The 15,059-nt window shown below is 42.1% G+C and overlaps 1 protein-coding gene across 1 annotated transcript in view; it reads right to left on the bottom strand.

Moving 5' to 3' along the window:
- The window catches only part of ahrra (aryl-hydrocarbon receptor repressor a), a 74,187-nt gene that overhangs the window by 16,177 nt on the left and 42,951 nt on the right, over positions 1-15,059 (bottom strand). Inside the window, exon 4 of the mRNA XM_028005328.1 lies at positions 401-519. Coding sequence (XP_027861129.1) covers positions 401-519 — 119 coding nt within the window. The remainder of the gene's footprint in view (positions 1-400; positions 520-15,059) is intronic.

Genomic DNA, 15,059 nt, shown 5'->3' with positions numbered 1-15,059 from the left:
CACGAGCACATCAAGGCGGGGAGATGCGCTCACGCTGGGCTGCTTGTGCGAGCTCCCACCGCCCTCCATCGGCTCCGACGCAGCCGCGTCGCCCCCGTGTGTCACGCAACGCCACGGCTCCACGAGGGAGGTCGCGCCGCAGGGCAACTCACTCAGACAAATCTTCTTACAGGCACGTGCGTGAACTGCAGGACGAGTTCACTGACGGTGCCATCCACAGGGGGGGGGGGAGAAAAGAAAGTGCAACGGCGCGACATGACGGAGCATTTTGTCGCCCGAAACGAGCCAAACCGTGGCGCTTGTATGCCGAAAACACTTTATGTTTAACCAATCAGAAGCAGACGTCACTCACACAGGACACACACACACACACACACACATGGGTCATATGGTTTCTTACTTCCAGGAGGAGGCTGCTTTCATTGATGGTGGTACCCAGAGGAAGGCTATCTTTCCTGGGTTCAGGGTTGGAGGATGCTGGGGTGGTGACGTGCTTCCTGGAGGGTTTGTCTTGACTCGCTGCAGAAAGAAAACACATAAATACATCAGCACATGTGACGGAGACTGAAATCAGTTACTTCAAAAGAGACTCAACAATGAGATCATTGCTTTTGTTTTGTTTTTTTCGGTCGGTCGACGTCGGTCACGCAGGAGCAGATGTTTTAAGCCCCACGCTGGCCGGCGCCCAAAAAATTCAAAAAATGACTGACTGACAATGATGTTTCTGTTTACAAAGGCGCTGTTGTGAATGATTAAAGGGAGAGCTAGAGCATTTCTCAGACATGTGGCAGAGTCATTACCCGTATCAGACTCCCTTTTGGACGGCATAAATGCTAGTTACCACACGAGGCTAGTGTGTTGGGTCAGTTTAAAAGCAGGGAAACAGTTTGAGGGTTTGTATAACTTTTCAGGGCTCCTTAAGCACAAAAAAAAGCACATCCAACAATCACAGAAAGTTTGGGGCAAACTGGGATGTCAGACTGATGTGTTCGTGCTACACAACCTGCAAAGCTAGCCTCAGATCCTTAGTAGTTGAAGTAAATACTGTATGATTCAGCCTGGAAGTGATCATTAATAGTGGATCCAATCCAGTACAGACAAGACTTTTTAAAATTTGAGCAATTCCAAGAGTGACTTCTTAAATAAATTTAAGACTATTTAGAAAATAAGAGGGGAACATTTGCAGATGTAAATTTACAGAACCAGAACTACAATCTGCTTCTGGCCACTTTTTTCTATAAAATATTACAACACTCTCTCATCATCCTGAACCTCATAGATATTTTCTCTCTCAAAGTAAAGCCTGCACAATAAAGTGCCTTATAAAAGTCTTTATGCTCAATGATTTTCTTCAAATGTTACGTCAAAGATCCATTATCTGAAGTTGGAAAGCCACAAGCCGACCAAAGACTTTGGCGTCCGCCATAACTGACTTGAAACGCGGGGCAAGGCGAGCGTTAATCTGAGAAGCCTGTGGTGGCGCTGCACCAAGAACAACTGAAGTAAATGACATGAAAACCTCTGAAGAAGACACTGATCGCAACACAAAACATAAACACAAATGGAGTGTCGTCAGTTTTTAGCACTTGTAGGATTTCTCGCTTTCTTTGGTAAAAGACGACGAGCTATTTCTCGTGCTAGCGCTAGACACTCACCTTTGTTTTGGTTGTATTTACCCATAATGCCCTGCGCTATAGTTTTGTTTCCTGCTTTGGGAGCGGCCTCCGATCCGCTTAGCATTCACTGTGAACCACGGAAGAGTTTACGTCAACCGAACCGGGACGTAGGTTTATAGGCGGACTAGAGTTTGCTGTTTTGGTTCGCATCGGAGTTCGACTGCGCATTCACACCTCCCAGACTTTCACACAAAGCGGACTTTCTAGAAAATGAATTAGTTATATTAAAGCGGGCTAAACAGGGCTGATGTGTGTTCACCCTCATAACGGCTTGAAAACTGATGGTGACACAGGTGTGTATGAGGTGTGTCTGAGGTATTTTCAAAGAAGAAAGAGCAACAATGTCAAGTCTCAAAGCTGGTAGAGATACTCTAAAAGCCTCACAGCTTCAAATGCAGCAAAATGTGTTTTTCTTGACTCAACGGGACTTGATACAAAACACATGCCAGACTATGTGAAAGATTTTTTCTTTCCTCTTTCATTTTCCTTCCATCTCGCAGTTTTCTGCCGCTTTGTGTCGATCCGTCACACGAATTCCCAATTTGCGGTTGGTAACGTCAAACGACGTGATAACATTCAAGGGGTATGAAAGATTTTTGCGAGGCACCTGCTCTCCAGAGTTTGGTTTACCGAACTGTCACATGCTCTCCCATCACTGCATGTTCAGAGGCATGTTTGCGTGTCTGTCCTGTGGCTGTTCGGCCGGTGGGGCATGTGGCTCCCTCCGACAGATCAGCCCTTTGCTCCATCACTCGTAGCAAGCGCAGATTAGTCACGCAACTCACATCCACACATACCTCCATCTGCATTATGAAAACCATTATGATCACCACGCCAATATGTCCTCTAATGATTCCTCCAACCCCTCCCGATGCCACCGCCACAGCCCCCAACGTACAACCTCATTACGGCTTCAGTTCATCACCCTTGACCTCCTGTCTTCATCCCTCCCCCCTTCCAACTCCACTTCGTCGCTCCATCCTCTCCACTCTATCTTTGCTCAGCTTTGCACAAAGGGTGATCAGCCAATTTTGGTGCAAACAGAGATTTGTGCATCCATACGTTTTGTTTGGACTCTTTTTTTAAAAAAAAAAAAAGATTTTATTTTCTCCACCACAAGTAATCGTTTCTTCCTTAAGCTGAAACGCAGCTCATGAAACGCACTGAAACAGCCTGAAAGCCGGTGCTTGTGCTAATCGCTTTGTCATCACCTCCACTAAGTGAGAACACATACAAACAAACAGCTGCAGACAGCCGTCCCACAGAAAAATCCTTCTGTTCAATCACCAGAATATCATCCAACCAGTGGAAACCTTTGCGGAGGGGAAACGAGTCTAATGACCGTCTTTATTTCCTCCCCTTTCAACGCCTCGTATATTTTTGTTTTCCCTCTTATGGCGGCTGTTGGAGAGGATGCTACGTCAGGAAAGACAAACACTCGGGATGATTAATTATCGGCACCGGCACTTTCCCTGCCAACAATGCGGGCTTTATTCCTCGCCCGCTAACGTCTTCGGCTTTGCTTTTCTTCGCCTGGAATTTTCTCCGTCTCTGGTCCGAAAAGGAAAACAGAGTGGGTAATGGTGAGGCGTTTATGGGCGCTGTGTGAGGACTGGGTGTTAGGTAAAAAAAAAAGTGACAAGTACAGGGATGTGAAAGCTGCCAAAAGGGTGAGGCTTGAAGTGTTTGGTTCCTTCGGTCGGCCAGAACTGTCTTTTCCACTGAGAGTACTGAATATCAAGGCCACCTTCCAATTATTAGGTTACGCTTTGACGTAATTTTTACGGTAATGCCGACAAAGAACCGCTTAGAGAGAACTTAGTTATCAAGCATTTTGCTTGTTTGATCTCAATTAACAACTGGGTTGAAATATCGTCTTACGTGTAAAGTGCTGTCAAAAGTTATTTTACCCTCATAGGGTTAGGGTTAGGGTTATCTTTTAAACTAATTCAAATCAAATCTTAATATTAGATCAAGACCCTTCGCCACACATTTTTGCCTTTGCGAATCCAATTATTGTCTGAAAACTACTTTTCGCTTCCTGGCGTCTGATTTTCAGGTCGGTTTGATGACATGAAACATGCAAGTAAGACAAAAAGTAAAAGAAAAAAGGACCAAGAAATCCATGAGTGTGCGTAAACCTTTTTTCACAGCAGAGTAAAAGAAAAAAAAGAAGAAAGAAAACGTCTTTTTTTTTTTTTATCAGCTCCAGACGCGCCACTACGGTTTATGAACCTCCTGCTCTCTGCCGGCGAGCCGGCGTGGACGAAGTCCTCCTAAACGAGCTGTTTGGTCCTGGAGCCTCCAGGGGGAGAGGTGAGCGCGGGCTGCAGTGCCAGCAGATGAGAAGAGAGCACAGTGAGGTTGCGTTTGCCTGACTTCAACATCCCCTCTTTTTTAAAGCCACTTCCTCCTGTAAAACCAAGAGTAGCTGAAAAAGACAATAACGCAGAGAAACGCAGCCGACAGAAAAACGAGAAGGCACTTGGACGATTTTATGGTGCGGATTAAAGAGACAAAAGAGAGGGAAATCATTTTTTTCAAAATTGCCAACGTAAAAAAAAAAAAAAAGAGCTGTTGAGAATGGCTGCAAGTGATACTATTATTATGGTGTATAATAATAATAAAAGTTATAAAGGTTCTTGACTTTAAAATTGGATTTTCTATTATTATTGTGAAGCGCTGCATTGTTTTATGAGTGAAAAATGCAACATGATTAAGATTTACAACTTTTTTTTTTTTTTTAATTTAAGCATCACTTCTGAACGATTTCCAGAATTTATTTGACTCTTGACACCTGCTGATGGGTGCTGGCTACTTCAAATTCGTCACAGCTGCAGTTTGTTGTCATTACATAACTATTTCCTTCTAATTTCAGTAGCATAGCACAGTCTAACGTTGCAGTTCTACATACGGTCTGTGCTATTTTGCTGATGTGGGTTGAAGAGTCATTTTCTTCATTTATAATGTATTCACAGTGAAAATGAGACCATGTTGGCTGATGCAGTTTGTTTTATCTGAATTTGATCTTCTTCTTTTATTCTTTTTTTTTTTTACATACATTACATACATAATTCAGTAAATTATCAGTGAATGTTGGATTTAAGGGACAAAAGAAAGCAACATTGGACGAATAGCAGAGATGCAGCCATCAGGCTTTTCTTTACAGTCGATGACAACTTTGTTTTTTCCTTATGACTGGACCGCTGTAAATATAAAAACTGAGAAAATACTGCAGGTTTCTTGATGGCGGTGCTACTTTAGAATCCAATGACAATAATGAAGGAAATGAAGCCGTTCCAAGGCTGTTTCCCTACCGTTAGTTTATTTGATTAAAGTAAAAAGAAGTTCAGAGTACATTTTGAAACCTAGTGAGTTAGAAGTCCTGAAAAAGTGGGAATTCTTAATTCTGATGCATTTAATGATAAGGTTTCAAATAAAAGTCGGACTTTTCATGGCCCGACCTGCAGGTCACCAATCGGAAGACCAAACTGAGGGATAACCGGCCAATTCCGAAATGAACCGGCAGCCGGTTTCACGGAGCAGCGTAAGCTCCCTGCTCACTTTGACTCATGTTTTCTATTAATTCTTCCCTCCTCGTCTTGCAAGCTACGGTAATTGAAGCAGCATGGGTGCCATCTTTTGGCTGCGTGTACGTTTTCCGGAGAAATGTTTTCGTCCTGAACACGCACGACGCTGTGCGGCACAGCAGTTCCTCCTCTCCTACAAGGCTGCAACATGTAATAGCGTGTGTGTAAAGACTACTGTAGGCGTGTGTGTGTGTGTGTGTGTGTTGAGATTCGACTGGCTTGCTGCCACCTCCTTTGCCTAGTCCCGCCTCTTCCCTCAGCACTCTTCTTCTCTGCGTACGTCTCTCTCTCTTTCTCTCTGCAGCCACAGGAAATCCACAGTGGGGAGAGCAATACTCTCAGAGAGAGAAAGAGAGAGAGAGGCGCTGGCTGATCAAGGGCTGCTTGTCACGCGAGCGAGCCGTCTGTCAATCTACCCCCCCCTTCTTCCTGACAGGCTGCTGGAAGGCGGCCAAGGCCTTGCGTGCAAGCCGGCAAGCCACATTAACCCATAAAGAATTTCATAATAGCAACAGCTGTTAAATATTGATGACTTCTGGCAAGTTCTCAATGGTCGATCCGCAAGGAAAGGTTGAGCCTTGCGCTTGTATTTCAAGCTTGTGCTTCATTATGCCACAGATCAAATGTCCGGATGTTGGCCGGTCCAAATCCGACCATTACTGCCTTCTTGTTTCACAAATAAGAGTTGGCTTTTTTTTTGTTTTTTTATTGTGCTCTTTTCTTGAGAGAAACACTCAGACACTTCCACTGGTTTTCCTCTGCTGCCGTTGCAGCTGACTCAATCCTCAATCAGCCTATATACCAGTATTAATACCGAGTTGTGTTTTTCTAATCTTTCCCATATTGTTCCGGATGAGAATGTTTCGTTTCCCCCTTGTGACATGGTTACACGTCAAGGGATGAAACAATTTAGAGACACTCCCCCCCCTTGTCTGTCGACAAAACATCATCCACGAAAAGTACTTTTGTTTTGTTTTTTTTGCCAGCAATTACAAATATGCATCTTTCAGAGTAGATTATGATGCGAGTGAGTGATGTTTGCTGGGATGAAGGGCAGGTGGGTGGGTGGGGGGTTAGAGTGTGCATGTGGACCTGAGAGGGAAAGCCTAATCTCTGAGGCGAGTTGGAGGGGGAAAAAAAAAAATCTAAATAGAAAATTTGATTCCTGAACACAACAACAAAGCCTTTTGTTGTGCGCCGAGATGCCGAAGCAGAAAGGAAGTGATATTATGACAGCACAAATGGGATCACGCAGAACAAAAAGTGGAGATGTAAACTCTATTGTTTCCACTTCTCTGTTTTAGTTGGCAGGCGGAGGCGCTTGCCTCTGTTGTTCTACACGACTAACATGCCGACTAACTCGAGGCCTCGGGCAAAACAGACTTGCATGGCAGCTTCTCCACTCTGCTACTGTATGCGGTTTATTGCACGGCCCTTCGTTGCGAAAGTTTTAAACCAATCCGATTTAGAAAGCCACCTCGCCGCTCCTACGAAAAGCACCGCCGCCGTGACAGATTTTTTTTTTTTGGGGGGGCAAATAATCTCGTCTGTCGCCTTTCCAATGAATCCGCCAAGAGAGTGATAGATGGGGCCGAGGCGCTTAAACGCCGTCTAAATACTCCTTATGTTTGCCTTGTCGAGCCTCGGCAAAACGAACCACAGCACAGACCCGATGTGGTGCAGTACTTACACAGACAATTAGAAAAACTAACTCGACGCAAATGGCTGGAGGCCCTTCGCTGACACACTAGGAGTCGCATCCAAGGCCCCGCGTTGCGTGACGCGAGCCAATTAGGCAAGAAAAGAATTTTTATTTGCCAGAACCCGGGGAGAGAGAGAGAGGTCCTTCTAAAATGAGGCACAAACAAGTTTGCGAGTCTGTCGCTGGAGACGCGAGCGCGTTCCACCAGTTACGACCTCGACCGCGGACGGCGCGTCCTGCAAGGCCGGACTCAGGATACGGCGTCCCTCGCGAATCACGGTGATGAGAGCGGCAATCCTGTCTGCGAGCGGAAAGGCAACGGATTCACACAAAACTGCATGTAGAGAGAGAAAGAGAGAGAGAGAGTGGAAAAAAAAGGGGCACACTGAAAAACACAAAGAGGTTGTATAGTTTGAGCTCAGTGGAAACTTCGTTGCGCAATTTCTGGTGTGTTTAAATTTCTCTCTTTTGCTTCTTTTATTTGGAACGTACCCGTTTTAATATTCTCCAGTAAGTTTCATGAAAACTTTGATATCACTGCTTGTTTTTAGGTGGTTTCCTGCTGGCAAACTTTAAATTTAATCAAATTAGACGCGGATCCCATTTGCGATAGCTTTTTTTTTTGTTTTGTTTTTTCATTTTGGAGAGGAAGGAAGTGATATGAGATGTAGACAGACCAAAAACTACAAGAGAAAACCCAACCAGACATGCAAATTAACATCACCATGGGTTCAACTTTTAATGCAAATAAACTACAGCACATTTCATGGTTTTTTTTTTTTCTTTGAAGTCTATTTTATAAGAAATTTCAGTGTTTACACGCATAGAAGTGCAAGTTACTCTATAAATAGCATTCCCTTGAATTCCTGTTTAGGTCTGTAAGGTTGTGACCTCTTGCTCTCTCAAAAAGAGCGAATTGCTTCATAAAAGTTGCATTCAAGAAAATCCAGCTGGCCAAAGCAAAACGTGGCATTTCCATAACTACACTCACACAAATCTAAGCTTTTACAAGCGGTCTGGAAACTATTAGACCTTAATTACAATAAAGTCTTTGTTAAAACTATAAAGTTCATGAGATGTTACAATGGAGCAATTTTACTAAAATAAATACCAAAAATGTGCATGTGCAAATGTTTCAATACACTATAAATGCATGTTCTGACTATAATACATGAAAAATGGCCGAAAAAGACGATGCAGAAGAACAAGAGGAACGTTAGTAAGTTAATTTAACCGAGGGCCTGGTTCAAACATTTCCTTCAACCCTTATTAACCAATTGAACTCTTTTGTTCCCCATTGTGTATTAGTTTATTTTTCAGTTTTATTTCTGATAGGTTTTAACAATGAAAAAGTTCAAAATACATGATTTAATTTGATTTGTAAGAAAGTCGCCAATGGAACAGATTGTTTAAAAGTTGCAACATCATTGTCTGACAAAGATCTGCAGTAGTAAATGTTCTTCTTGTTAGATTAGAGTCAAAAATTACTTTAAAAAACCCCAAAAAGGGCTTAGACAAGACATTCTTGTGAGAAATTACTATCATTTGTTCACACTCGACGTCATACGTCAGTGGAACATCAAGAGTGTGAAGACGGGACTGTGTCAATCCGTAAATGATTTGGGTAAACGCCGTTTGAATCTAAGACAGCATAAAAAAGAATTGCATTCAGCCCATGACTTTCAAATTTGACACAAACGCTATCCCCCAAAACTCCACATCATGATATTATCAGCACTCAACAGTTAGCCAGATAAGAAATCTGAGAACTGAGCTTGAAATTCAGAGTAAAGGCCTGGTTGATTATTATCTTCCACAGCCCTAATTGTGTCAGTCTAATCTTATGAAATATGACAGATATGGACCTGGATTAGACCAAAACACATCTGACCAACTTCCTGTTGGTAGATAATTACAGAAGTCATAAAACGACATTTACTTACACTAAGCTATGAAATACTCTGAAAATACCTAAAGGGTGAGTATTATGAATTTTCCAGGCACATAGTGCCGATTTACAACACAATCATGTAAGTATGCTACCTGCAGTTGTTTAAGTCATACACATCAAATATGACTTAAAAGAAATTTTGCAATTTGAGGCTTTGAAATTGGGGCTCTGTCTCTTTAAGAAGCTTTTACTCTTTCCAACAATCCGCTTCAGGTGCCTTATCACTTCAATGCTTCAATTGCTGCTTTGATTCTATTTGCAATAGTTTTTTAGGACAAATTGGACTGAGAAGTAGCCTGTATAATGAGCTCAGCTGACTCGCATTTACACCTGTTGTTTGCTAATTGCGAGCATTCGGTTATTTTCATGAATACAGCAGTACTAAAATCATACTGGAATTTGACTTCAAAATCAATCTATCAATTAAATTTAGCAGTAAGGCAGTTCAAAGGGCTTTAAGTCATAAAAACATAAAAATAAAAAGTCATAAAAAACCCCGTGGTGTTACACACCCACTGGTTATGTTAAAAAAAAAACATCCTTGCCTTCATTTGTGTCATTTCTACAGAAAGCATAAATCATGGGTTTCTCAGGAAGTGGTAAGATTACTTAAACTAGGAATGCACCGATCTGAAAATCTGGGCTGATATTGGTATTGCTGCTGTGGATAATAAACAATATTTACCAATATTATATATGTACGTTACGACCTTTTCGACATGGTGAATTATCTGTTTTGCCAAAAGATGATGTAGGCAAAAAACCCCCCCAAAAATCAAGAAAAACACTTTTGGCCAAAAATAACTTTGGCTGTTATTTCAGGAAGGTGACAATATGCTAAAGAATGACAAATATCGTCCAGTACCGACGTTCATGACGACATAACGTACATCCCTAAACTTAAAAAAATTCCAGTCCCTTGATCCACTGGTTTCAGGACATGGTTTATGTCGAGGAGAACTTGACATATCTGTACACTGAAAGGCCAAGCGGTGTGTAATTAAAGGGGCGCAAGGTGTTTAATGCACCCGAGGTTCAGAGGGATCAAGTGCTAACCATAACCTTAATCATGTTTTATGCATGGCGGCCATTATCATGTCATGCAGAAGACAAAGCCGAGGTATCATGTGTCCACACTGGCGTTCAGTGTGTGTGTGTGTGTGTGTGTGTGTGTCTGTGTGCGTTCAGAGTATTTTTTCTTTTTTTGTCTTCATTATACTTGTGGGGTTTCATTGCCTCATGAGGGCCAAAAAAACTAAAACACGAGTTCAAAGAGCTGCTTGATGATCAAAGTTTTTATTACGGTTCTTGGATGATGGGAAAGGTTAAGATAATGCAGATTCTGATGGTTAGGGTTATGGGAAGGGAACAGTTAATATATGCCATATGTTATAGGATCTTGGTATATAGATAGACGTGTACGTGTATATCAGTGTGACCACAATAAAGCCAGAAATCAGAACCAAAGTACAGCATTTGGCAGTCTGTGTTTCCTATCCAAACCAAGTTTACAGTATCTTTGGCGACTTATTACTCTTCTAATTTAAAACATTACTTTTCCTCACCTTAGTTTTAGACTATAAAAGAAAAGAATAGAATAGAAAAATCCTTTATTGTCCCACTGTGGGGAAATTCAGCAGGCGAAGTAGCAAGTTCAGGTGAGTAGGACGTTCGTATTCACACAACGGTAAAACTGAAAGCTAAACTTCGTTTACAGTTCCCATTACTACAGCTGTATATCGTGTCAAGCTTTCCCTGTATATTTGTAAGAAAAAAGTATCATTTAAGATCAAACAGAAGTCTGAATTACATTATTTAAGAACACATTTCTGTGGAAACGGTCTGAACATCTTCAGAAACATTTGATTTTACTGGAAGGCTCAGTTGTTAGTGCCACACAAGCCTATCTCTTTAATTTTAACTTGTGTACAGAAAAGTAAAAAAAAAAAAATGGCAGAAAATAAACTCGCAATTAACTTGTATGTCCGCCTGTTCTCACAGCGTTCCTGTATTTTTCCAAAACCACCGTTTAATAATGCACTTTAGGAATAGTGGCTTTTCTGAATCACTCTTTTTTTGTCTAAGTGACTGAGTGACAGAGCACTATGTTCAACTCAAGTCCCACTAAATCCATGTCATTAGCTGAGTCTCCATTAGCCATAGAACTGTGCAAACTGAAATTACGCAAATAAACTTGCTTAATGGATACACGGCAATTTTCAATAAAGAGTTTTTGCACTGGGATGAGGTGGTTTTTCAGCCGTATCGCGATGGACGCAGTTCGAAGAACTGCAACGTAAAAAACACTTTTTTCAAATCAAACGAGTCACATGATCAACAGCCGGATGTTACTACCGGCAAAAACCACAAAGAAGACTTTTCAATGGTTTTTATGTTGTTGTTTTTTTGTTCTTTTGGATAATCTGCAGCTGGCTCGACCAGAACCCTCGCAGCATCGCACAGTTCATAAAAAGTCGTGCGTCATTCGAAGGTGTTGAATCCACGGCTGAATTATGAATATAATCTCATGCGACTGTTTACATCCGCCGCTGCCGTGAGTTTTAACAGCTTATCGTGTGCACGAGCTTATTCACACGTGATCTTCTTTTCATTTCATATTTAATGAAAACACCACAATTGCAAAGTTGTGTTTTCTCGACGTTCGAAGACCATAAACAAAGATTCGCTCACATTTGCAGCTACTTCTTTACGCTACAACTAAGAAGTTGTTAAGGGCATTTTCAAAGCAGTTTTTTTTTTTTTTTTTTTGGAAATATAATATGCAAAACTTGAACAGCAGCTCTAAACTATCACAGTGAAGAAATACGATTAAAAAAAACTCTTTTTTGTTTTTCCAGGTATTGAGTGTGACTCTGCCTCTGCGTGTCATCATGACAGACCCGTGATTGTTTCTGCTCACAGTCTTGTCTCTTTGTACTTGCAACACATTGTTCGATCACTTCAAGTAGCGCAGAAAGGAAGGACATATGCTCCCTTTGCTCTGGCCCAGCAGGGAACATGTGCGGTACTGTGTGAAATATGAATTATGAGTTGCTGTAAGACGTCAGGGGAGGGAGGGGGCTCGGCGAAAATGATGGTGGGATCACGCAAACCTGCTGAAAAAAGAATAATGATGAAGGAAGGAGACAGTCACACAAGCTTGGGATTGCACTGCAGACGTCACTCAGTCGCCACTGTTTTTTGGCATCTGTGGTTAGCGTGATCCTTTGAGCGTACATGGGTACATATAGCAACATATATATGGGTGTGCGTGTGTGTGTGTGGTTAATTCCCAAGCATCTAAAGAGATTTTCTGAGGATAAACAAACACTGACCCTCCCTGCCCTCACTAAAGAGACCATTGCTGTGAATATGAGGATTACTTTTTGCTCTCTGCACGTGAAGCACTGCCAGCTGCAGCCCACACATCCACGCTCGCCCTAGAGAGAACGCTACAAACACAGCGTGGAGGGAAATTTAACGTTTAAGTCGCTTTCAGTCTGAATCGAAGTAAAATGTAAGTAAAAGTTCAACAAAAACACATTTTTTACCCGACAGTTTAGATGGGTTTTCTTTCCTCGCTTGTTCCTTCAGCAGCGTCACAACCTTTCCTAATCGAAAGCGGGCACAGCTTTCCTCTGATAGCCACAGAAAGGTAACATTTACCATGACAGACAAGTCTCAACGTGGTACCAGAAATCAAACAAGGCAACAGACGTCAGTGCGAGAGGAAGACGGTTCGGGAAGACAGAGGATGATGCCTTTAAAAACTCATAAAACTGCGGCTGAGCAAACTGAAGCTTTTGCCTGTCCTCATGCACCATTTGTAAGAGGTACTTGGAGGCTCCTTTTTTGGCAGCATTTGGCTTACTGGTGAAGAAACCTTTATTATTATTATTATTGATAGCCAGTACTGTTCCTTAGCAACACCTAATAATATATTTCCTCAAGTAATTATTATCTATGTAATTGTTGGCACAGAAAAAATAAATAAATGTGAAAAAAACTGAGTGAAACATTTTCGGGAGTTTTAGAGTGTTACTTTTCTAACTTCCTGTAGTTGCTAGCTGTGCTAGGAAGGAAACATAAACATAAAATGGAAATTTATTTTCAGGTTGACAAAAATCTGTATACTGGAAGAACGCTGTGAGTTTTTATTTGTTTTTGAAGCATTGACAGCAGTTTCCCTCAGCTACTTTTCTAACTTCCTGTAGGGACGAGCTGTGTTGCAGTTGTACGATTAGCTTGTATGTAAACAGAAAACAACAGCGTTTGGTTTTAGCTGGGCAAAAATCAGAAAAATGTGAAAGAAACTGATATTTATTTGTCTATTTATGAATGAATGTTTCACGGTAGTTTTTAACTGGTTTTTTCTAACTTCCTGTGTTAGCTAGCTGTGCAGCAGTGGCAACAGTAGAATTTAAAATCTTTGCTCCACAATAACAGTAGTATAAATAACCAAATGTTCTCTTCTGTTTCCAAATGTAAATGTTAAAATTGAACACCCATGCATGTACACATCAGTTGTTTGTGTCAAACTTGCTGCCAAAGTAACTATGAAATAATTGTACAATTAAAATAATTGTGAAAATGAAAAAGCCCAGTTTAAAAGACAGTACAGTGAACTCGGTGTTCTTTTAAATAGCAACTTCAAACGTCTGAAACCTTTTAAAAGACAATGATGTCAACTGTGAGACAAACACAGAGCAAACTTGTGTTGGGTTTAAGGCGTGCGTTATTTTAGTCCTCATCAAAACCCAAATACAGCAAAACCAAACTGTACTTCTGTGTGAATGTGTGTCTGTGTAGCTCATCCTTCCTTTTTTTCTCTCTCTTACTCTCTCTCTTTTGCTCTTTGCTTGTGTGCGTGCAAAGCCTGATGATGATCCCATCACCATGTGGTTAAAATGACACCGCTTCTCACGAAAGCCAAGTCGGAAGCAGGGGTGAGCGTGTGTGTGTGTGTGTCTGTGTGTGTGTTTGAATCAGAGGGGTAAAGGGAGAAAAAAAAAGAGGGATCGCGTGGGGCAGCAGCGCAGAGTCCAGGAGGGTACGGCCGGGTCAGTCGCTGTCTACTGACCCAAAAGCTTCTGTATCCGCCTCCTCTCAGACAGAGACACAAAACACTGAACTGTCAGTTCCACTGCCTTCACCGGACCATTGAAGAAGATTATCGGCCTGAAAGTACTTCTGATGTCAAAAACTGAAGCTTGCAGAATGGGTGGACGAGGACCTTCTTCTAAATCCGATAGCTTCCAAACGTTGGCACGAGAAAACTACGTCAAAGACCCACGGAAATGTCGAGATCTGTTGTCATTTTACATTTTTCCTTCTCAAATATGACTGACTTATAGAAACAGAGTGTATTTGCTCCACATAATTCAGTCTGATGAAACTTTGAGAGCCATTCTCTCAAACAGACTCTGTTGGGCCATATTGTCTTCAATTCTCGTTTGATTCCCACGTGTTTGATATCATTGGAAGTCTTAGAATCCATCCTTTCTGTAAATAACTCATAACTCCCCCCTCCTGAGGAGACTTGCTCATGGTTTTCCTGTGGCCAGCCACATTTCGGTTACCTATATAGACATCCGCAGGATAAGAGACTATAGAAATCATGTGCTTCTGATATTTTTCTCAAAGTCGTCGCTTGAAATGCAATCAAACAGACGTGCATCTGCCAAACGTTTTAAGACCAACACATGCTCGGCCTCGGAGAACCCTGGAGTGACTTTTATAAGTCTTATATTTTGAGCTTATTTCCCGGACGGAGCCAAGGCATTCCAGAGGAGGCTGGAAACTCGGAGAGGCGTTCTGAAAGCTGTATGTTGAACATAAAGCCCTAATGTGTGGCACGCTTCTCCCGACGAACCCTTCAATTATCGCTTGCTCTCTAATGAACCTCAGTTTACACCCCGCGTCAGTAAACCACCGCTTAGCAGCAGCCGCTTATAAACTTCGACTTGTTGTCGGCGCCCTACAGCTGAGACCTGTGGGCCGCGCCCGCTGGACCGGCGCCCACTTCTCGGATGCCTCGTGCTTTTGAACTCTGAATTCGAGGGATTTCGGCGCACCTTTTCTCACTTCTGTTCAAAACCTCTTCGACCAATTCCTCAAACGTCCGCGTATCAACGGCCCTT

This window comes from Xiphophorus couchianus, chromosome 21 (genome assembly GCF_001444195.1).
Source record: "Xiphophorus couchianus chromosome 21, X_couchianus-1.0, whole genome shotgun sequence".
Taxonomy (NCBI): Eukaryota; Metazoa; Chordata; class Actinopteri; order Cyprinodontiformes; family Poeciliidae; genus Xiphophorus; species Xiphophorus couchianus.
Note: the sequence above shows the minus strand (reverse complement) of the source record. Positions and strands in the feature narration are given on the sequence as shown.